Below are 23,849 nucleotides of genomic sequence, written 5' to 3'. Positions count from 1 at the left end.
GTTCATTGGTATGATCAGAGGAGTTGTATTTTTGTTAGTCAAGTACAATTAAGGTGTCTCATGGTGTTCCCTCAAGATGTATTTGAGTCCAACATATTCAGTGTAAAGGGAGAAAACAAAAACTTATTTAAGATTCTTCCTTTTGTTCTTCTCATATGGATCAAGAGTCAAATGATAGAGAAATACATATAGGTTATTTGAGATGGACAGAATTTTTTCTCATTCTTTTTCTCTAAGCAAAAAAAAAAAAAAAGAAGTGTTCAGTAGAATAAAGAAACTCAGAAATTTTACTGGGAGTGAAGTCTATTAAAATGGCTAAGGAATAATAACAGTTCTCAGCCACAGTGTTTCTAAGAATTATGTTGAGTAGAGACCAATGGTCAGCAAGCTATGATCTTTTTTTTTAAAGATTTTTTGGAATGTGGTCATACCCATTGGGTTCCATTTTGCTTATCCCTTTTGTTACTAAATTTTTATTTTTTAAAAAAGTTATTTGATGCTATGTGTTTTCACTAATTATGACATGGTGATTCAAAGACCAATCCAGAATTTTTGATATGAGTTATGGATTTTAACTCATATCAAATATATCAGATATATAACTTGTATCAGATGTATAATCTGGTAATACAACCCACCAATAAGGCAAGTAGCACTGTAGTGCCACCGATTTGTGGTATGACAATATACCAGGCAGAACGAAATAGTTTATTGTGAGTTCCTTTCCATTAGGTTACATGGGGAACCTCCAGCTTTCCAAATGATACAGAAAAACCAAAGCAAACCCATCAGGGCTCTCTAATTATCACACAGGAAAGCCATAATCATACCTGCAAGCCTTATGTCACTGAAACAAAGACAAAATTTATAAAACTAGCATACCCAGGAAACATCACCTAATGGAATGCTCAAGCTACACAACAACGAACCTCCACCTCAGGTAGGTTGAGCTTCACCCATTTCAAAAAGGATCCATCTTGATGCTAAATGCATTAAAAGCAGAATAACTTACTACCTAAGAGGTCCTGAGGCATAAAAAGTGGCTGGTATACAGTTACACCAATAGTAGTGCAAGTAGTGCAAAATGGTTTGTTTGAGCTACAGTGGCAGAATTGAGAAGTTATCTTTGAGACCATGTGGCCTGTAGGAGTGAATACTTTACTTATCTGTCCCTTTAAATTAAATTAAATTAAAATGCCAACTCCCAGTATAGGTGTCTATCTCTTACTCTATAGTTTTCATCCTGTGCATATAATTTTATAGTCATATTTTATATGAGACATTCACCATGAGCACCTTAAATTTCTTGGCAGTATTTGGGGGTGTAAATTATGAGAAAATAATGAATAAGACTTACCTCAGAAAGGAATTAGCAGTTACTACATTCTGAAAGTTGATATCATTGTTTGGATATAAACCAACAAAAACAAAAAAAAAAACAGTAAAGAAACACAAAATACACATTACAGTGGCAATGGAGAAAACGCAGAGAAGATGCGTTTTTCAGGCGTGTCATAGGGTTGCTGTGAGTCGAAATCAACTCAGTAGCACGCAACGACAATAGCATACCCCAGATTCATGGTAACCCCATGCACAACAGATCAAAATGCTGTCAGATCCTGTGCCATCCCCATGATAGGCTGTGGATGGGATCTTTGTGATCCATAGGGTTTTCACTGGCTGATTTTCGAAAATAGATCACTAGGCTTTTCTCCCTAGTCCCTCTTAGTGTGGAAGCTCTGCTGAAACTAATTCAGCCTCAAGCCTCCTCTGACAGATGAATGATGGCTATGCGTGAGGTGCCTTGGCTGAGAATCACAGAGTGAGAATTCTGCCACTGAACCACTAATGCCCCTTAAACAGAGTATCTGCTCAATAATGTTCATTAAATTGAAAACGTGACTAAAATGCATTGTGGAGGCCTGAACTATTGTATCCTTCTCCTCTTGAATACACATAACTTATTTCTTAAAGAAGTTTGGGCACCAGAAGAATATGGCTCAGTATCTGTATTTACATGATGCCAAATATGAGTAAGTGGGAGAGTGCATCCATTAATTTAGTTTCTGAAATAATCTGCAAATATAATATCCCAAGACAATATACACAGATGAGATTATTTTAATTCCATTTATTTTTCACAAATACAGGCCAGCAAACTTTTCTGTAAAGGGCAAGATAGTAAATATTTTAGTCCATATGGCCTCTGTCACAGCAACATGAAAGAAGCAATAGGGAACACTGTATGTAAAAGAATGGGCATGGAAGCAGGCAGATTTATTTAAAAAAATAGGTAGCAGGCCAGATTTGGCCAGTGGGCCATAGTTTGTGGACCCTTGCCTTAAAGAAAAAGGACATTATAAATCATGGGAAGGTTTTTTTTTTTAGTAATTGACAATCATCTCTATTTAAGAATTTCCACCTCACATATAGACTGTGCAAAAACAATCATTCACCAACCAAGGAATTTCCTACAATGGATGAGAAAAAATGTTATAAAGTCAGTACAAGTGCCTATACACTAAGACAAAAGTGCTTATATTGCCTTAGAAGAATTTTGAAGCCTAAACCTATTCAACATCATACAAAAGCGATTCTCTTGAAGACTTATCCAAGAATCAACATAATTGGTGGAAAATACATTTGGAGCAGCAGGAATAATTAAATTAAGTTACTATTTGAGGCAGATATACAAGGACTCTGGGTACATCCTGATCAATCGAATTGCCAAGGACAAGAGGAATTCTAATTTAGGAGGAAGTTTTTAAAAGGAGCATAGTCAGGGTGGCGCAAATGATATGCCTTCAGCTACTAATCTAAAGGTTGGCAGTGTGATCCACACAGTGGTACTATGTAAGAGAGGCCTGGCAATATGCTTCCATAAATATTACAGCCAAGGAAGCCCTATGGGCGAGTTCTGCTCTGTAACATGTAGGGTCGCCATGAGTTGGAATCTACTTGATGGCAATGGGTATGTAAGTAGATAGAGAGAGAGAGAAAGAAACAAGTGAGAGAGCCCTGTGTGCACATCTCGACCATCTTTCATTACATTCCTAGGCCTCAGTTTCCCTATTGGAAAGTGGTATGACCCACCTCCTAGAACTGTTGTGAGAACTGAGTGGTATAAAATGCACATCGCAGCACCTAAATCCTGCTCATGATTGAGGAATGGAGTTTCCACCTCTCTCAAGACACATCCATCCATCTATCTGACAAGGACTTATTGAGGTCATATCACATTCCAGACACTGAGCTAGGCCCATAAAGTCTATGAGAAACTAGACATCTAGAAGAAAAGGATAGTTGTACGACAGCTGCATCTGATTTCTGGCTCTGTCACAACCTTCTAAAAACATCTGTGTGTCAGTTTCCTCTCATATAAAGAAGGTTGAATGATATTTCTTCTTTTTTTAAACCTTAGTGGGAATTTTATGTAGAAAAAAATAGACTATCTACCTACCTACCCACCCACCCACTCACATTCCCACCCACCCACCCATCCATCCACCTACCTAACCACCCAACCACCCATCCATCCACCCACCTACCCCACCCATCCATCCATCCATCCATCCGTCCATCCGTCCACCCATCTATCCATTTATCCATCTATCTCTTGATCTGGAGCCCTGGTGACACAGTGGTTTATGCATTCAGCTGCTAACCCAAAAGTCAGCAGTTTGAATCTACCAGCTGCTGGTTGGAATCCTTGTGGGGCAGTTCTCCTTTGTCCTGTAGGGGTAGCTATGAATCAGAATCAACTTGACGGCAGTGGGTATCTCTCTTTCTCTCTCTTGCTATCTATTGTCTTTCTCTACTGTAAAAATCATTTACAGATATAATGAATTACTATTATTCTCCAACAGGATTTCTCAACCTTGATACTACTAGCATTTTGGGTCAGAGAATCCTCTGTGTGGAGGCCTATCTTATAAATTGTAGGATGTTTAGCAGCATCAGTGGCCTCTATCCAAATGTCAGAGGTATCCCCCCTCAGTTGTGACAACCAATTATGTCTCCAGACATTGTCCATTGTCTCCTAGCAGGAAGAGGATGAGGACAGCTGTCTCTCCTGCTTTGAGGGCCACTGTTCTACAGATCAGATAGGCTGATGACCATGATGCCATTAGATGTAATATAAAAATAGCCAAGGAAGTGGATGCTTTGACATTATGAAAACTGTAACCAAAATGCTAAAAACACATACACCCATTGCCATCAATTCAATTCCTACTCATAGTGACCCTATAGGACAGAGTAGAACTGCCCCATAGGGTTTCCAAGGAACAGCTCGTGGATTCAAACTGCCGACGTTTTGGTCAGCAGCAGAACACTTAACCACTGCCCATCAGGGCCCTAAAAACATGTATATAGGGCAGTAAAACAGGGCTCTTTAGTTAGTTTTAGCTGAAGCCTAAAACTGATAACAAAGATAAGAATTTCCATGCATTCTAAAAAAAGATATCAAACCATTTATGTGAAGAGTTATCTAGCAAAACAGCCTAACACCCATGTCAAACATATATAAAAAAGAAGTTGACAAGATTTAAAAGAGCAATGGTGAGAAAACAATTTTCTGCCTGCACTCTACTGAGTCTAACCCATTTGAATAAAACAATTCCACCGGTAATAAATAAAACAGTTTCTAGTTCATCAATAATAATAAAAAAATTCTACCAACCTATCCTCAATAGACATTGAAGTTGTTTTTCTTATATTTGGGAGAAAACTGTGCTGAGTTAGTCATATGCTCCCACTTTAGTCTAAATAAGAAATGTTTCTGATACCTACTCTAAACAAGTCATCATCAGAAGTCTGTATTTTTATATATTCTCAATAGTGCTCAAAAAAATCTTTTTTTTTTTTTTCAGTATTTTTCCTGGCCAGCCAAATCTTTTTCCTTCAAAATAACTCAGTTGCAGAGAAACTTACCTCCCACGTAATGACAAGTTCAGACCGACTTCCTCCACCTCCGTTGATGTTTGTTGGTGCCACGACTGGGACTAAAAACAACCAAGAGAAACAAAGGATGACAATTGTTAAGGTACGTCTTCACTGGGAAGAATTTTGTTTTTGGATTTCACCTTTCAAAATCTCACGCAGGGGCACTGTGAGAGAGCCTCGCATCTTTAATGAACATAAATTATGTTTACCCTTATCCAAATTTCTACGAGAGAGGACACAGTTGTGTTTGATACATGAACACCCTGGCTCCAAAATTAATTAAAAATCGAGTAACATCGTGTATTTGACATTATTATGCATCATCTACTAATTGGCAAAATGATGTTCCATTCAGATGGTAACAGTGACACTGCTGATTTAGTGCCTAATTATACAGTCGTGCTGTAAACAAGTTACTGAGGCAGTGTATTAATTAATTCTTTTTTTTAATAAACAAACTAAAATAATATTTCTTTTTGCTAGACATCAGGATATTTTAACATATAAAAATAAATTTTAAAAAATGGAAATAATGAATTCTGGTTTAAATGTCCATGTTTTAATCTCAGATCTCTCAGGACAAGAAGGAGTTTTCCTCTACTATGTCACTGAGAAAGCCTGTAAATTTTCTCCTGTCAAACTGAGGAGATTCCCGGTTTAAAGTTAGGATTCTAAGGCTCTGTGGAAGATCATTTCCTACATTGATCAATTTTATAAATTAGAGAAAATACTCCCTTCGCACATAACCTTGTGAGGACTAGGGTAATGAATAATAGGTCAAGGTAAATTGAAAAACTGATTATAATTGTGAGTGTGTGTGGGAAGGGTATTGTAGTTTAAAACAGTTAGGGGGCTTTACACACGTGAAAGTGTTAAAAAGCATTGTTTTTCCTGACATAATGGCAAAAGTATCCTATATCTAAGATAATGGATAAATCTGAAGAATACAGCTTTTTAAGTGTAGAATTATATGAAATTTTCTATTCATATGTTTTCTATTCTATGTTTGGCCAATATCTAGAAGTAAAGGAGGAGTGGCTGAGGATAAATGGGGACTGGTAGGCAGGGATTAACATATGCAACGATTAATTGCTCATTTCAAAATTGTCTCTGTCCACAAAACTCATCCAGATAAATTCAGACTACTTTTTAAATGTAATCCCATTTCATATAGATGTTTAACTCTTTAAATGGCGTGTTGCTGCTGTGTGCTTTCACCCTCATTTGAATTTATTCCAACTCATAGTGACACTATAAGACGGAATAGAACTGCCTCATAGGGTTTTCTAGGGGCCCTAGTGGTGCAGTAGTTAAGAGCTATGACTGCTAACCAAAAGGTCAGCAGTTTGAACCCACCAGCTGCTCCTTGGAATCCCTGTGGGGCAATTCTACTCTATACTATAGGGCTGCTATGAGTTGGAATGGACTCCAAGGCAACTTTTTTTTAAATCTTTACAGAAGGAGACCTGGAGGCAAAATGGTAAGTGCTAGGCTGCTAACAGAAATGTCGGTGATTGGAACCCACTAGCAGGGGAAGAAAGGACCTCTGCTCCTGTAAAGATTACACACTAGGAAACCTTATGGGGCAGTTCAACTCTGTACTAATAGATTGCTTTGAGTTGGAATTGAAGCAACAACAATCTTTACAAAAGCAGATTGCTGGGTCTTTTCTCTCATTGAGTGGTTGGTGGATTCCAACCACCGACCTTTCGATTAGCAGCTGAGCACTTAACCATTACACTACCAGGGCTCCTTTTAAATGTTATAGTGATATAAATATCTGATTTCTTAAAATAATAGCACCTCTCACATATTATCCATTTTCATACTCAATTTACCCGAACTTTACTCTACTTTGGTCTTCATGATTAATTTAAGCGATCTTCTTGTATCTACACACTATTTTCTAAGTCTTCCAATGCCTTTTACCAAAAGCAACACGAATCTGAGTGGATTCTATATAGTTGCTGTGTTTAAAGTACTTGGCATCATACAGTGACCGTATTTAAGGACCTTTGAATAGTTTAGCTACATAAGTTAAATTATTTTAAACTATAATTCAATTTACACCCTACAAAATTTCAAATATTCTGGGAAGCAAAAAGTTTCTTCCTTTATTCAATTTTCAAATGACTTTCATTTAAACCTAAAACCATACTGAGAATAATTTAGCCTCTGATGGTACAAAAAACAGGTTTGTGACCTCAGGGAAATTCTTACAAATATCAATTCTCATTATACTACAAAAATAAGAGAGTTTCAATGATTAATAGAAGATAGCATATGAGCTTTACTATGAAATACTTTAGAGTCAACCATGCACAAAGCTACCAAAATACAAATCAGCTGCATACAAATAACCGGAAACTAAAGCTATAATTCAGGGTCATGGGCCACACTCCGAGATTCTGATGTGGTTGGTGAAGTATGATGGATTACTTTTATATGGCCTTTCTAGCCAAGGTCTTGTAACTCCCACCAAAAGATTGGGTGGGACTATGCAAATAAAGTACTTGTGGCCCACAAAGGGGATTGAACAGCTTGCTAATAATTCAGATAATGTACATGGCACCCCTGTGGGGGTGGGACCATGCATATAAATGTATAGAACCCCAATGAAAGAAGTGGTTAGTTTAGCGATTCTGCTAGGCTTAAAATGAACCAACCCAGAGATGGGAAGGAGGGGACCTCACAGCCACCAAGGAAAAAAGAAAAAAAAAAAAAAACTAGGAGTGAAGCACATCCTTTGGACCCAGGATCCCTGCACTGAGAACCTCCTAGACCCAGGAGACAGAGAGAGAGCTGTAACACCAGAAGCAGTGAGAAGAAGCAGCAAAGAAATGGCAGTAGCAGAGGCAGAAGAACAAGGATACCAGCAGAAGACGGTGCAGTGGGCTTCCTGGCACAGGGAGCAAGAAAGCTGACAGCTTTCAGGCAGGGGGCTTGCTGGTGGAGTAGGGTGCCCATAGGCACTTATAGGTGGATATGAAGAGCTTTGTAACACCTGACCCAGCAGAGCAGAGGCCTGGCGAAGGGGCCAAGAACCAGAAGGAGGCCTGCCTGGAGACATGGCTGAGAAGCAGCTGTCCTGATTGAAGAACTGAATCCTGAATGTAACCTATTTCTTCTCTAATAAACCCCATAACTGTAAGTATGGTAATGTGAACTCTGTGTGGCTATTGCAATGAATTATCAAATCCAGCAGAGAAGTAGAGAGTGCCATGGGAGGTATTGCTGGTGTCAGAACTGGTAAAAAGATTGTAGAGAGGAGGTATGTCTGATCTCTACCTCACAGCAATCAGCCTTGGGCTGTTGATCTTGATTCTCCCTTCCCTTTGTGAAGTTAGAGGACGTCAGATGCCCTGCCATGCCATTTTTACAGTTGGTGTCAGGAGTGGGACTCATTGCAATGGCTCTAGACTCATGGAAGTACAGGACTCAGGAAGAGAAAACGAAGGGCTGTGAGAAGTGAACCTTATTCTTAGATGGTTACTTGGGGTGTTGTTACTTGTAATGGCTGAATGGAAAGTAAGAGATGTTATGCTGCAGCTGAGGAGAGAAAAGCCGCATCTGGAATTGCTTGAGGAGAAAGCCAGGCTGGTTAAACAAGATGATTGATAGGGGGCCATGGTCTTCTGGTTCCACCTAGCCAGAGGCTCAAGGCCTTATACATATGAATTGGAAGATAGTCAAGGTGTGGAGAAGAAAAGATGAAACTGGAATGTTTAAAAAGGTTATATGTTGATTTGAATGTACTATGAATCTTGAATATTTCTTCTACTTGGTGTTGTAAAACAGACCTAAATGTATGATAGAAATGAATACTGGGTATTATAGATTACAGAGAGCATGTAACTCAGCCTTCAGCCAATACTTGATTGGAGATGCTAAGAGGGGTACTAGGGTTTTCCTGAAAGAAACACAGGCTGTTGGTTTGAATTCAGTATCATTGTGTTCAGAGTACTGGGGGCTTAGTTTGAAAACCTGAGCCCCGCTGAGGACCATCAGAGTCAGGAAATTTGGATTTGAAAAGACCTGCAGACCCACTCAGAACTGCTGGGAGAGCAGGAAGTTTGCATTTGAAGGAAGGACCTGCAGAAAAAAAAAAAAAAAGACTGTTTTGCTATTATGAATTTCAAGCAATTGGCCTGCTGTTGGATGCATCGAAGCAGGAGAAGTCAGTGTCCATCAGAAGAACCACTCTCTAGTGCTGGAAGTTAAAGAGAGCTGGTAAGCAGACAGCCTGGTATGTTTGTTTGAGGTGACCACCTGGGGCCATAGATGAGTGGAAGTGGGGGAGGTGCAGCAATGTACCTTTTTTAAAAATTTAATTTAATTTTATGATACTGCTGTCAAATATGTTATTTTCTAGTCTCACCCCTCTCCCCATGATACAAATACTAGCACTGTTATTTAGTTTGGGAGTCCATGGTTGGCACAAATGGTTAAGTGCTCCACTACTAACTACTAATGGTTAGTGGTCTGAACTTACCCAGAGGTACCGCAGAAGACAGGCCTGGCCATCTGCTTCTGAAAGATCACAGCCTTGAAAACCCTATGAAGCAGTTCTACTCTGCACACATGGGTTCACCATGAATTGGAATGGACTTGATAGAATCTAACAACATGTCTAGCTTAAAAATGAGTTATTGATATTTGACAGTTGCACACACTTTATTGAGGTAGTTTGTGTTTGATCAACTGCACCAGCAACAATAAAGTGATCCTTCATTTACGTGACTAAATAAGAATGTGAACTTTGTTAGCTACATGCAGCGAGCAGATCTAATGTCACCACACAAGTGAAAGTTTAAGAGTGGAACAAAGAAGATCCATTGAAAATAGCTTAAGAAGGCATGACTCCTGAGCCAGGCTCTAGCTACTTGTGTTCTGCTGTTCAGTGAACCAATTGATGCTCAATTAGTGCTTCTGTTAAATGAGTTCAGGCCTGACCTCATTTGCATTTGGAAGAATTTAAACTACTGCTCAATGAAGCTGCAACTAGGTCTGAGTTGAGAAATAGATGGAAATGTATGGATGACTGCACCAACAGTGTCTCAATTAATTGTGGACCACAACATTTTAATGAAACATGCAGTAACTCATTTGCACCCACAAATTTACAGATACTCTATTGGATTTTGGCTGGAAAATAGATGAGATGCAAAGATAGCTTCTGAACAACTCTTATTTTGACATGCCTGCCTAACTGTAATTATCTATTATTGAACCCACTACTCAGGGAAAATACACCTTGCCTTATGCACCTAAAAATATGAAAATGAGAGCCACTGATTTACTGCCTCTGATTTTCAGCAAAAAACACAGGATCTAAAAAAGTACTTCTTATTTGTTTTAACAACTAAGCCATAAAGGATCATCTGTCTTTCTAGAAGTCATTGTTGATTCCTCACCTGATGCTTTGGTTCTTAACAATTCTGATGGTTTACTTGGTTCTCCAATCCCAATGCTGTTGCCAGCAACAACACGGAATTCATACTCCACCCAAGGGCTCAAACCAACCACTGTTGCGTTGTATGTTTTACCATTGAGAATTTCTGGAACTGAAAAGAGTGGGATACTTAAGACACCTAAATTGGCACTAGTCAAAAACAAATCAAACAAACTTACCATCTGTTTACCAAAAACACATGAATCACTTACCTGTAGAAACAGCCTGCCAACCCAAAGAAAATGGTGTTCGAGTCTGAATAGTAAATATTTGAATGGGACTGTTATTATCTGGGCCTGGTCTCCAGCTGAGTTGAGAAGTACTACTGGAAATATGTTCCACTCTCACATCCTCTGGGGGACCGGGTGGACCTTGAAAAAATGTTTTATGATATTAACCAAAACCAAACTGGTTGCCATCGAGTTGATTCCGACTCATAGCGAACTTATAGGACAGAGTAGAACTGCCCCATAGGGTTTCCAAAGAGCAGCTGGTGGATTCAAACTGCCAACCTTTTGGTTAGCAGTCATAGCTCTTAACTGCTGCACCACCAGGGCTCCACTGCGGAGGTTATTAAATTCAATGACTTGGATAAGGATAGTTTATTTTTATCTATAACACTTAGAAAATAAAATAGTGAACACGACACGTTCATACCACATTATTAGAGATAAAGTCCTATTAATTGAGCTTACATGGTGAGAGATTAATTTAGAAATGTTTCCTCTGAAGATTAGAAAATGCCAATCATGAGGCAATTTAATATCATGGAATGGGGAGCTAATCTGAAAAATTGAGAACAGTTCTCTCTCCCTGTGCTCTCAAAAATGAACTCAGTAAGTAAATGCAAACAATATGGAGAACTATTGGAGCATGTGGATTGGAAACCTTCCTGGACGGGAATGGTTTATTATAAATAGAAGACAAGTCTAAATTTCAGGGACTGACATCACCTACAGAGGCTGACCATGCCATGTAAATAGACAAAACCTGTTCGATTCAATGTCCATATCCATATTACCTACCTCCTGGAGTCTTAGAGTTTAGAAAGAATGTCTGTAAAACTTTGTGTCACTTCCCTATTGTGATGCAATTTCTGAATAAGCTAGCATTTAGATATCAAATTTTTGCCAATGAATAATCCATGTGACCATTTACCATAGCTATTTTTGCTTACCTCTAACAATGATATCAGCTACAGCAGATAAAATTTCTAGAGTTGTTTGTACAGTGCACATATATTTTCCTGAATGGTTTAACTGAATATTCCTTATCATCAAATCTCCAGCAGATTCCTGCAGATATTAAGGTGAAAAAAGGTAAAAAAAACAAAAAAAAACAAAAAAAAACATAATCTCACCCAGCAGGTCCCATTTTAGAGCTTGCCAAGTATTAAATATAACACAGATCTGAAATTAAGAGATATATTAGCATCATTGTAGTTTCTTGTATTGATCCCGTTTATTATCCCTTCTATATTATAATTGCATATAGAACACAAATATTTCCATGAAAGATATAAAACAAAATAAAATGAAACAAAACAGGTGAAGCTTCAGAAATAGAGTAATTATCCATGCACGTAAAGATGAGGAGAATAATTATGAAAGATGTCAATTCACGTAAAAGACTTGATTCATTTTATTAAGCACTTAAAAATTTCAGCAACTTACTCCTCCGATCCTTTCAAAATGAGTAACTCCTTTTTTTAAGTCTATAATATCTCCGTTGAAAGACCATACAAATACAACTTCAATGGAGGGGTCATGGGACACCTGGCATGGTAGCACTATACTCTCACCAACTGTAACATCCATTTTGGAAGGTGGAATGGTAATAACGGTCCTCTCTGTTGAGAAAAAATATATATTATTATTTAACAAAACCTTATAAGATGTTAGGCTATGGCTATAAAATATATATTTTGAATGATTCTATAATGATCTTAAAAAATATAAATGGAACTTGAAGTTTACTCTATTCAGTTTAAAAATTCTTTTCTCCAAATATGTCTTCATTTATCATCAGTGTAATTCATTACTTGTAATAAAATTAAGAACATAGTTTCATCTTTTATATAAAAATAGTTTCCAGAATATTATGGGCTTTAAAAAGACAACATTCCATACATACAGGATGTACCATACTTTGTTATTTTTTATTCTAAAATTACAGTCATGACATTACAATTGGCACACTGGTTAACAGCTCTAAATAGTCTAATTTCATATACAATGAGACAAACTATGTCCCTAAGATCATAACTATAATAGTTTATGTAGAGAATTAAAATCATGTCATATTTAAAAGTGTGAATATTTAAAAGTGTGAATACAACATATTTAATCTATTTCTGACATAGTTGTGATAATAATTTTCTATTAGCTAACAATGCAGCCTGAATTGGAAGGGTAGAAGTTTTCCCTTTTTTTAATCCAAATTTTGCAATGTTATAATTATATATCCATCATAAAAACTTTCACTCTAGGAATATCAGTTTCAGGCTCTACCCTAGTTCTATAAGTTCTAGAATTTCATTTACCAACATTTCAATGGATAATTCAAAAAATGATCCAGTTATGTTAGAGAATCCTATATTTTTCTTATTAAAAGAGACTTACAGTGACAGATCATTTTTTAACTACTTTTTCTTTTTTAAAACAAACTGAATAGTTTTAATCCTAGAGGACTAAGAATTGACCAGAATGGGTACTTAGTATCTGTAAAGGAGTTCTGATCATACATTTGGATTTAGATGTCAACCAAGAATATACTATGATTTAAGGGATCTACATTCAGTAATCCCACACGTATGTGTCAGTTTGTCGTACTGTAGGGACTTGTGTGTTGCTGTGATGCTGTAAACTATGCCACCGGTATTCAGATACCAGCAGGGTCACCCACGGAGGATGGGTTTCAGCTGAGCTTCCAGACTAAGACAGACTAGAAAGACGGACCCAGCAGTCTACTTCTGAAAAGCATTAGCCAGTGAAAACCTTATGAATAGCAGCGGAACTTTGTCTGATATAGTGCTGGAAGGTGAGCCCACCCAGGTTGGAAGGCACTCAAAAGATGACTGGGGAAGAGCTGCCTCCTCAAAGTAGAGTCGACCTTAATGACATGGATGGAGTAAAGCTTTCGAGACCTTCATTTGCTGATGTGGCATGACTCAAAATGAGAAGAAACAGCTGCAAATATCCATTAATAATCAGAAACTGGAATGTACGAAGTATGAAACTAGGAAAATTGGAAATCATCAAAAATGAAATGGAATGCATAAACATCGATATCCTAGGCATTAGTGAGCTGAAATGGACTAGTACTGGCCGTTTTGAATCGGACGATCATATAGTCTACTATGCTGGGAATGACAACTCGAAGAAGAATGGTGTTGCATTCATTGTCAAAAAGAACGTTTCAAGATCTATCCTGAAGTAGAACGTTATCAGTGATAGGATAATATCCATACGCCTACAAGGAAGACTGGTTAATATGACTATTATTCAAATTTACGCACCAACCACTAGGGCCAAAGATGAAGAAATAGAAGATTTTTATTAGCTGCTGCAGTCTGAAATTGATCGAACATGCAATCAAGATGCATTGATAATTACTGGTGATTGGAATGCAAAAGTTGGAAACAAAGAAGAAGGACCAGTAGCTGGAAAATACGGCCTTGGGGATAGAAACATGCTGGAGATCAAATGATAGAATTTTGCAAGACCAACGACTTCTTCATTGCAAATACCTTCTTTCACCAACATAAATGGCGACTATACACATGGACCTCGCCAGATGGAACACACAGGAATCAAATTGACTACATCTGTGGAAAAACTCGATGGAAAAGCTCAATATCATCAGTCAGAACAAGGCCAGGGGCTGACTGTGGAACAGACCATCAATTGCTCATATGCAAGTTCAAGCTGAAACTGAAGAAAATCAGACCAAGTCCACGAGAGACAAAATATGACCTTGAGTATATCCCACCTGAATTTAGAGAGCATCTCAAGAATAGAATTGATGCATTGAACACTAGTGACCGAAGACCAGACGAGTTGTGGAATGACATCAAGGACATCATCCATGAAGAAAGCAAGAGGTCACTGAAAAGAGAGGAAAGAAAGAAAAGACCAAGATGGATGTCAGAGGAGACTCTGAAACTTGTTCTTGAGCGTTAGCAGCTAAAGCAAAAGGAAGAATTGGTGAAGTAAAAGAACTGAACAGATTTCAAAGGGCCTCTCGAGAAGACAAAATAAAGTATTATAATGACATGTGCAAAGAGCTGGAGATGGAAAACCAAAAGGGAAGAACACACTCGGCATTTCTCAAACTGAAAGAACTGAAGAAAAAATTCAAGCCTTGAGTTGCAATAGTGAAGGATTCCATGGGGAAAATATTAAACAACACAGGAAGCATCAAAAGAAAATGGAAGGAATACACAGAGTCATTATACCAAAAAGAATTAGTCGATATTCAACCATTTCAAGAGGTGGCATATGATCAGGAACCGATGGTACTGAAGGGAGAAGTCCAAGCTGCTCTGAAGGCACTGGCGAAAAACAAGGCTCCAGGAATTGATGGACTATCAATTGAGATGTTTCAACAAACAGATGCAGCGCTGGAGGTGCTCACTCGTCTATGCCAAGAAATATGAAGACAGCTTGCTGGCCAACTGACTGGAAGAGATCCATATTTATGGGTATTCCCCAGAAATGTGATCCAATCGAATGTGGAAATTATGGAACAATTTCATTAATATCACATGCAAGCAAAATTTTGCTGAAGATCATTCAAAAACAGCTGCAGGGAACTGCCAGAAATTCAGGCTGGATTCAGAAGCGGACATGGAACCAGGGATATCATTGCTGATGTCAGATGGATCCTGGCTGAAAGCAGAGAATACCAGAAGGATGTTTACCTGTGTTTTATTGACTATGTAATGGCATTCGACTGTACGGATCATAAAAAACTATGGCTAACACTGCGAAGAATGGGAATTCCAGAACATTTAATTGTGCTCATGAGGAACCTTTACATAGATCAAGAGGCAGTTGTTCAGACAGAACAAGGGGATACTGAGTGGTTGAAAGTCAGGAAAGGTGTGCGTCAGGGTTGTATTCTTTCACCATACCTATTTAATCTGTATGCTGAACAAATAATCCGAGAAGCTGGACTATATGAAGAAGAACGGGGCATCAGGATTGGAGGAAGACTCATTAACAACCTGAGTTATGCAGGTCACAAAACCTTGCTTGGTGAAAGTGAAGAGGACTTGAAGCACTTACTGATGAAGATCAAAGACTACAGCCTTCAGTATGGATTACACCTCAACATAAAGAAAACAAAAATCCTCACAACTGGACCAATGAGCAACATCATGATAAACGGAGAAAAGATTGAAGTTGTCAAGGATTTCATTTTACTTGGATCTACAATCAACAGCCATGGAAGCAGCAGTCAAGAAATCAAAAGACGCATTGCATTGGGCAAATCTGCTGCAAAGGACCTCTTCAAAGTGTTGAGGAGCAAAGATGTCACCCTAAAGACCCAAGCCATGGTATTTTCAATCACATCATAAGCATGTGAAGGCTGGACAATGAATAAGGAAGACCAAAGAAGAGTTGACGCCTTTAAATTTTGGTGTTGGCGAAGAATATTGAATATACCATGGACTGCCAAAAGAATGAACAAAACTGTCTTGGGAGAAGTGCGGCCAGAGTGCCCCTTAAAGGCAAGGATGATGAGACTGCGTCTTACATATTTTGGACATGTTGTCAGGAGGGATCAGTCCCTGGAGAAGGACATCATGCTTGGCAGAGTACAGGGTGAGGGGAAAAGAGGAAGATCCTCAACAAGGTGGATTGACACAGTGGCTGCAACAATGAGTTCAAGCATAACAATGATTGTAAGGATGGCTCAGGACTGGGCAGTGTTTCATTCTGTTGTGCATAGGGTCCCTGTGAGTCGGAACCAACTTGATGGCACCTAACAACAACAACAACAACAACACATTCAGTAATGAGGGTTTTAGGCAAATTATGATGAAAAGTTAGTGTGCATTAAAAGGTTACAAAAAAGTGAAATCAGGACCCTGAAAAATCTCTTTCTCTAAAAGCTAAACATAAGATAAAGTTTAACCTTTCCCAGGGAACAAGTCTAAATAGCCCTCTGCGAGATGGACTAAAAGCTTTGTTTCTTCCTTTTCTTCATACTGCTCAAGAAGCTAAACTAGCATTGAGATTATATTTATGTGTTTGTATGAAGTAGTGATGTGAAGAACAAATATTCTGAGAAGCTAATAGGAGAAATACAGCATCAGGATTGGTGGAAGACTCATTAACAACCTGCAATATTCAGATGACACAACCTTGCCTGCCAAACATGAAGATACGTTGAAGGACTTACTAACGAGGGTCAAACACTACAGCCTTCAGTATGAATTACATCTGAATGTGAAGAAAATAAAAATCCTCACAACTGGTTAGATAAACAACTTCATGTTTTTAAATGAAGGAAAAAATCGAAGTTGTCAATGAGTTCATTTTACTTGGATCAATAATCAGTGTCTATGGAAGCAGCAGTAAAGAAATTAATGATGTATTGCACTGGGCAAATCTGCGGCAAAAACTTTTTAAAGTTTTCAAAAGCTTTGAGGACCCACACCATGGTCTTTCTAAACCTCAGATGCATGCACAGTCTGGCCGATGAAAAAAGAAGAATTGTGGTATTGGTGAAGAATATTAGGTATATCGTAGACTGCCAGAAGAATGAACAAATCAGTCTTAGAGGAAATACAACCAGAATGTTCCTTAAAAGTAAGGACGGCTAGACTTCCCCTCATTTACTTTGAACATGTCATCAGGAAAGACCAATCACTAGAAAAGTACTTCATGTTTGGTAGAGGATTGGTGAAAATGAGGGAAATCCTCAATGAGATGAATTGACGCAATAGCCGAAACAATGGACTCAAACATGTCAACAATCATGAAGCCGGTGCAGAATCAAGTAATATTTTGTTTTATTATATATAAGGTCACCATGAATAGCAGCTGACTTGACAGCAACTAACAACAACTTGGAGCAGTGTGGCACTTTGTTTCATTTATAGAATGTTTAATTATGATTCTTACATTTTAAAAATTGCAACTGTTTGTTTAGTAAAGGTTTGTAAGTGGAAAGCAGGAAGTAATAATCCTGGGTTTTAAAGTATGTATTTATAAAAGATCCATGGAAAAGTAAAAGCATATCTTATATTTCTGAATTAAAAAAAACCAAACCCACTGCTGTCGAGTCGATTCCGACTCATAGCAACCCTATAGAACAGAACTGCCCCATAGAGTTTCTAAGGAGCACCTGATGGATTTGAACTGCCAACCTCTGGTTAGCAGCTGTAGCACTTAACCACTATGCCACCAGGGTTTCCATATTTCTGAATATAAGGGAAAAAACCAAACTCTAAATCACCATCAGATAAGCACTCTTGTTTTCATTTTTAGGAATAGTCTTTCTCTTTTTATTTTAATGTGTATACTTTTTATTCTAATCATTTATAGGAAAAACTTTGAAGAATGGCTTTGTGGACTAAGTCCATTCTTAATTCCAAGCTTTCTTCACATCCTTTCCACAAAGTACAGGTAAATTCAGGAATTCAACTAAACCCTTTAGGACTAGAGAACATATTTTCCTTCATGTAGTTACTCTCGGAAAATACATCACTAATGTGTTATTTACATTTATGAGAGGATAAGTTAGTTAATTGGATGTGTTGGTAGAGCAAAGTGCCCTTATTTAAAGTTTTAGATCATGCAATTAAAGTAATTTTCCAAATATTAAAAATGACAGCCATTCCTTCCATTTGTGACACCATGCAGTAGCAACATTAAATGCATTCTTTCCTTTAATAGATAGCTCATGGATAGAACAGTAATGATGCTTAAAACATTGTGAATAAGAAGTGTTGTATTGTAATTTATAATTTTTTACTAGTTCATTAATTCATTTATTAACTAATATTTATTAAGAATTTATCACATGGTCAGCCTTCTGCTAAGTGTTGGAGATAAATGGTAAAGAAGAATTTCTAAAAGATCAAATAAAAAAGCTAAAGTGCCTGCCCTCATGGGGATTTAAGTCTAATGATGTAATGAGAAAAGCTGTCATTAATCAAAGCATGGTAATGAAGATGCAGTTATAACTGTGATAAGTGCTGAATGTTAGAAGTAAACGATCCTATTACAGGGTTTAACTGGTAAATTCTGAGAAGTCAGTTTCTTGAGAAAGAGCTTTTTAGCTGAGAAGTGAAAAGCAACTAGGAGGTATCTAGGTAAATGGAGCAGGTGGGGAGAAGGACCTATATTTCCTGTGCAGGCAAATCATCTACAAAAAAATTCTTGCAAAGGAGGTAAATGGCTGCTAGATGCCAGGCAGCCATTTTTCTCGAAAGCCTAGCACTAGGCAGAGAGTAATACAGCCAGCTACATAATTTGTGTGTCCTAGTGCAAAATGCCCCTTAGAAATGAAGATGGTGAGCCTTCGCCTTGCATACTTTGGACATGTTCTCAGGAGGGACTGGTTCCTGGGGAAGGCCATCATACTTGGTAAAGTAGAGGGTCACTGAAATAGAGGAAGACCCTCTATGGGATGCATTGACACAGTGGCTGCAAAACCCATTGCGTTGAGCCGATTCTGACTCATAGCCACCCTATAGGACAGAGTAGAACTGTCCCATAGAGTTTCCAAGGAGCACCTCATGGATTTGAACTGCTGACCTTAACCACTACACCACCAGGGTTTCCCAGTGGCTGCAAAAATGGGTGCAAACAACGATTGTGAGGATGGGAGAGGATCAGTGTTTCATTCTGTTGTACATAGGGTCACTGAGTCAGAACCGACTCAATGGCACCTAACAACAGCAGTGTACAATGAAAATGTGGATGCCTTATTCAAAAACAGGAAAAAAGTGTCATTAAAGGCACTAAATATAAATCTTTTCACTTTAAAAATATTTTGTTATTCATACAATGTAACAAGGGTAATAGTGATACATGAGTAACAACTTATATTTACAAATACGAAAATTATATAATTTTGCTGTCATAATTTTGTATAATACAATACATAACCAGTTGCCATAAAGTTGATTCCGACTCATAGCGAACCTATAGGACAGAGTAGAACTACTCCATAGGGTTTCCAAGGTGCATCTGGTGGATTCAAACTGCTGACCTTTTGGTTAGCAGCCGTGGCTCTTAACCGCTATGCCACCAGGGTTTCTGATACAACAGATAGCAATACTTGATTAAAGTTGTATCTTGATTTAACAAAAAAGTTTGATGTTGATTGATCATAAAATTTTCCTGACTTATTTTTTTCTGACCATCAAAATGTATCCTTTTAGCGACTTCATTTTCATTCGATGTAATTGAAAGCAATATATCTTCAATTACAAGGGAACGACCCATTAATGATAGATTCATCTGAAGCATCATATAAAAAATAGTCTTCTTAAAATTTAATTTGTATTTCTTCGCCTGTGGATATTCGTTTTGCAATGCTGCAGGAGATTTCAAAGCAATAGATTGTAAGTTCTTTGAAGAATTAAAACAACTCTGTGATATGTTTTATCGCCATGTCCGTGTGTATGCTTTCATTTTGTCATCAGAGAAAGTTTACCATCTGAGCACTAACAGTTCCTGTCTTAGCACTCAGGCCAGAGAGCTCTTATTTGTTCAGGTGCCACTGGGTCAGGCTCTGAGAACAAAGGAGCAAGTAGGCTTGGAACCTGGTGCTGTTCCCTTGCAGAGCCTTTATCACTCCTACAGCCTTTTCTGCCCCCTGCTGATGAGTCCACCATTGCCTCCACCAGCCTGAGCCCAGATCCTGGAGCCCCTGCCCCTTAGGGCCACCCGGAACACTCCTGTCCTAACTGCTATGCACGCACACTTCCTGCCGTGTCCACAGGCCTAAGCACATGTGTACATGTCTTCCTGCTGTGGCTGAACCATACCCAAGCGGAGGTGCTGCCAACCATGTGCACTGCTCACACGCATGCTCCATTGTCCCGTTGGACTTCACGTGCGAGGTATAATTTCTGAGATTAAAACTATTAAGGATTTCAAGGTATCAACAGCAGAGCCTTAAATCAAGCACAGGGCATTTCCCAGCATGGAGTTCTGAGTGACTGCACAGGTCCCAGGCCATGAAGCTGGCCGTGGTTGCTGGGTTAAGAAATATGTTCTTTTAGTCAGAAGCTTTGGAAGAAGTAGAGGAGTAGCAGAAAGACATACCATTACCTGCGGCGTGAAAATGGATTATATTAAAAGAAAAAAAAAAAAAAAAAAAAAGGAGCTTCTATGCAGGCAGAGCTGTTACTCAAGAGAATAAAAGGTAAAAGACTATCTGAGTATAGTTTCCCTGAAAGTGTATTCCCTTGTGTAGGTAAGAGGGCACATGGACAATAATTTTCCTTACTGCTGTACCCTCTCCCCCACCATATGCAGACCTGTCCGCATCCTGTGTTGGTGGCACTTTTGCAGCCGTAAGGCCACTAGGTACTACCCTGAGCAATTAATTAACTTCTACAACCACACAGAGTTCCAGCTCAGAACTCTAAGCAGATACCCCACAGAGGCAAAATAGGAATTACCATAGACTAGGAGAGTGGTTCTCCGGCAGTAAAAACATATGCGTGCATACAAACATACTGCAACGAGCTGGAGATGAAAAAGGAAGCTGAATTCATTCCAGACCGTGGCTCTCAGTGAATAACTCCCATTTACCCAGTAGCATTTTCATAAGCTTTATTACAGAAAGGAAAGGGTAAAATTCCATCTTGGACTGGTTCCCCCAAAAAGGTCCTTCATCCCCAGGTGAGTTGATACAGAAATCTCTTCTACACACACATACATAGCCCCTTAATATATCATAGGTGAAGGAACAAAGGGGCAAAAGACCCTGAGACTTACATAGTTGAAAAGGAAAAGAAACCAGAAAGGTCTACATGCTGAGCAAAAGGGGAAGGGGAGGAAAAGGGAGGCTCTGTGATGCAGCCTGGGCTCAGGATGCTTGATGGTCTTGTGGTCAGCTTTTATGACACCAAAGCGGGAAAAAAATCACCCCACTTCCTAGGATTTAAAATCTAAATTTTGCCAGCATGCAATCATATGGTTACCGCAGTGGTTAAGAGCCCCACTGCTAATCAAAAGCTCGGCAGTTAGAATCCACCAGCTGTTCCTTGGAAACCTTATGGGGCAGTTCTACTCTGTCCTGTAGGGTTGCTATGAGTCGAAATCCACTAGCCAGCAATGGGTTTGGGTTTTTGGTATATATTTATAACAAAGGCTTTAGGAGAACTTACAGCTAAAGCGCTAGGGGAGGGGTCTTCTTCCCCCAGGGTACATTCTTTCAGTGCAGTTTCATGTAAAGGTCATATAGGCAGTGGGAGGCAAACAATGCTTTCTGCCACCCCTGCTCATACAAAGTGTTTGATGCTATTTTGGAGGAAAGAACAAGGACTTTGCTTTAGTCTGTTAGCAATAAGTTCAAATTCCTCCTTTGCATACAACTTAAATTCTTAAGAAATACAAGCATTTCAGAAATATCCTCAAACCGTTGTTGGAAAGTGAGAGGAATATAAATAAACACATATATTCTACTTCTTCCCTAGAAATATATACCAGTAGAGCAGGTACAATATCTTGAGGCCTATTAACACTGAAATACTTTTTGGAGTTTATGGATAAATCAGATCATTAGGGCCTAAATGATAACAAACTAAAAAGGCAGGAAATCAAAATGCTGGACCCCATCATGTGTGAAACCTTGAAATTCTTAAGGCTCTGTCTCTTGGAACACAATAGAAGAACTGTATTCTAGACAATCTAGAAATTCCTTCTAATAATATATTGTTTTATTTTGTATATTCTTTAAATATTTGTAGAAAGTCTAGCCTGATGGTTTTAAAATTTTAGTGTGCCTAAAAATTACCCAGAGAACTTTTTTCAAAATGTGAATTCCTGGGTGCCCACAAGAAATACTGATTCTGTAAGTCTTCAGGGGGACCCTACAATATGGATCTTTAAGAGACTTCTCTCTCTGATTTTGATGTAGCTAACGGATCATGCTTTGAGAACTACTGACCCAGGTTTTCAAAATTGTACCTGAAATTTTATTTAAGGACATCTAAGCTACTTAAAATTCATTGCCAGAAAGTCTCTAATGCTTGGCATTCCAGGAAAAGTTATATCCCATAAAATATTATTGATGATTAATGTTCCCCCCCTAAAAAAAAGTGGATATCAAAGGCTGTTTAAGTAATTCTGTGTACATTATCAGCTTTTAGAGTTTCACAGTACGTTTTAGCATATAAAAGTTCTGATTAACTCCTGGATTAAAGACACATTAAAAATTTTATTTAATTCAAGGTTTCCAATTTCCAACATTTTTTAAATTATGGACCCTTTCTAATTCATGTAATGCCTCTTAATACATCTTGCCATATATGAGTTTCTGAGAAGCAATGTTTGGAAATGTTGCTTCCATGGTTGAAGAGGATTAACACAAAAATACACACACAGCACATGCACACATATGTGTGTGTTATTTCACAGCCATATACATATATACTTAGAAGACAGTTATTAAAATTTGAATAATAATTGAATAAAGTCTGAATAATTTATGGATCATTGTTAATTTTTTTAAGACAGGAATAAGGTTTTGTGTTTATGTTAAAGAGAAGAGCCCCTTATGCCTGTAGATAACTGTGTTTGGGGGTTGGGGAATTTGGTAGTATGGATACAGTAAAGCAAGACTTCAAGCAGTTCATTCTGGTCTGAACCTCTGCATTTCTACCCCAGATATACTGAATCAGAATCTACATTTTAACAAGATCCCCAGGTGATTCATATGTATAACTTCCTATGAACTTCTTGGAAATGCAAATTCTCAGCAAGGAACTTGTTAGGAATACAAATTCTTAACAGGGGTTCAAACGAGTGAACCAGTTTGAAGCCCTGAAATGAAGTTAGACATGAGTTGATAATCATTGACCCTGAGCAATGGGTAGGTGGGAGTCCTTATACTATTCCCTATACTTACATGTGTGTTTGTCATTTTTCATAATGATTGAAAGGGGGATAAGTGGGAAAAAAATTATTGGGAAAGGGAGTAAGTGAATGTTTTTAGGCAGAATAGGAAGGCTTTCAATTTCTGAAGTAATGAGAACTGACCACTTTTTGAAGAGTATCCTAAATATTAATGATTATAAAGTTTCATAAAATCACAGGATGTTTATATTTACCATTTTAAGTCTATTTTAGATAAAAGTCATCATATGAAAACAGCCTGAGTCTAGTAATTCTATTCTTAAAGAAGTACAAGGAAAGATTTAAAAAAATACTGGATGCTTTTGATGAACAGTATTGCCATAGTTTTACCCAAATAATGCGTG

At 38.1% G+C, this 23,849-nt stretch overlaps 1 protein-coding gene across 4 annotated transcripts in view; it reads right to left on the bottom strand.

Annotated features, from left to right (window-relative positions):
• CNTN6 (contactin 6) overlaps positions 1 to 23,849 on the bottom strand; it is a 230,578-nt gene that overhangs the window by 21,977 nt on the left and 184,752 nt on the right. For all 4 annotated transcript variants that reach the window (XM_049863033.1, XM_049863034.1, XM_049863036.1 and 1 more), the window contains 5 exons: positions 12,070 to 12,245; positions 11,574 to 11,691; positions 10,609 to 10,767; positions 10,359 to 10,508; positions 4,933 to 5,003 (listed from right to left, as the gene is read on the bottom strand). In XM_049863033.1, the coding sequence (XP_049718990.1) occupies positions 4,933 to 5,003; positions 10,359 to 10,508; positions 10,609 to 10,767; positions 11,574 to 11,691; positions 12,070 to 12,245 (674 nt within the window). The remainder of the gene's footprint in view (positions 1 to 4,932; positions 5,004 to 10,358; positions 10,509 to 10,608; positions 10,768 to 11,573; positions 11,692 to 12,069; positions 12,246 to 23,849) is intronic.

Source organism: Elephas maximus, chromosome 20, assembly GCF_024166365.1.
Source record: "Elephas maximus indicus isolate mEleMax1 chromosome 20, mEleMax1 primary haplotype, whole genome shotgun sequence".
Lineage (NCBI taxonomy): Eukaryota > Metazoa > Chordata > Mammalia > Proboscidea > Elephantidae > Elephas > Elephas maximus.
The sequence above is the reverse complement of the archived record's forward strand: the minus strand, read 5'-3'. Positions and strand labels throughout refer to the sequence as shown.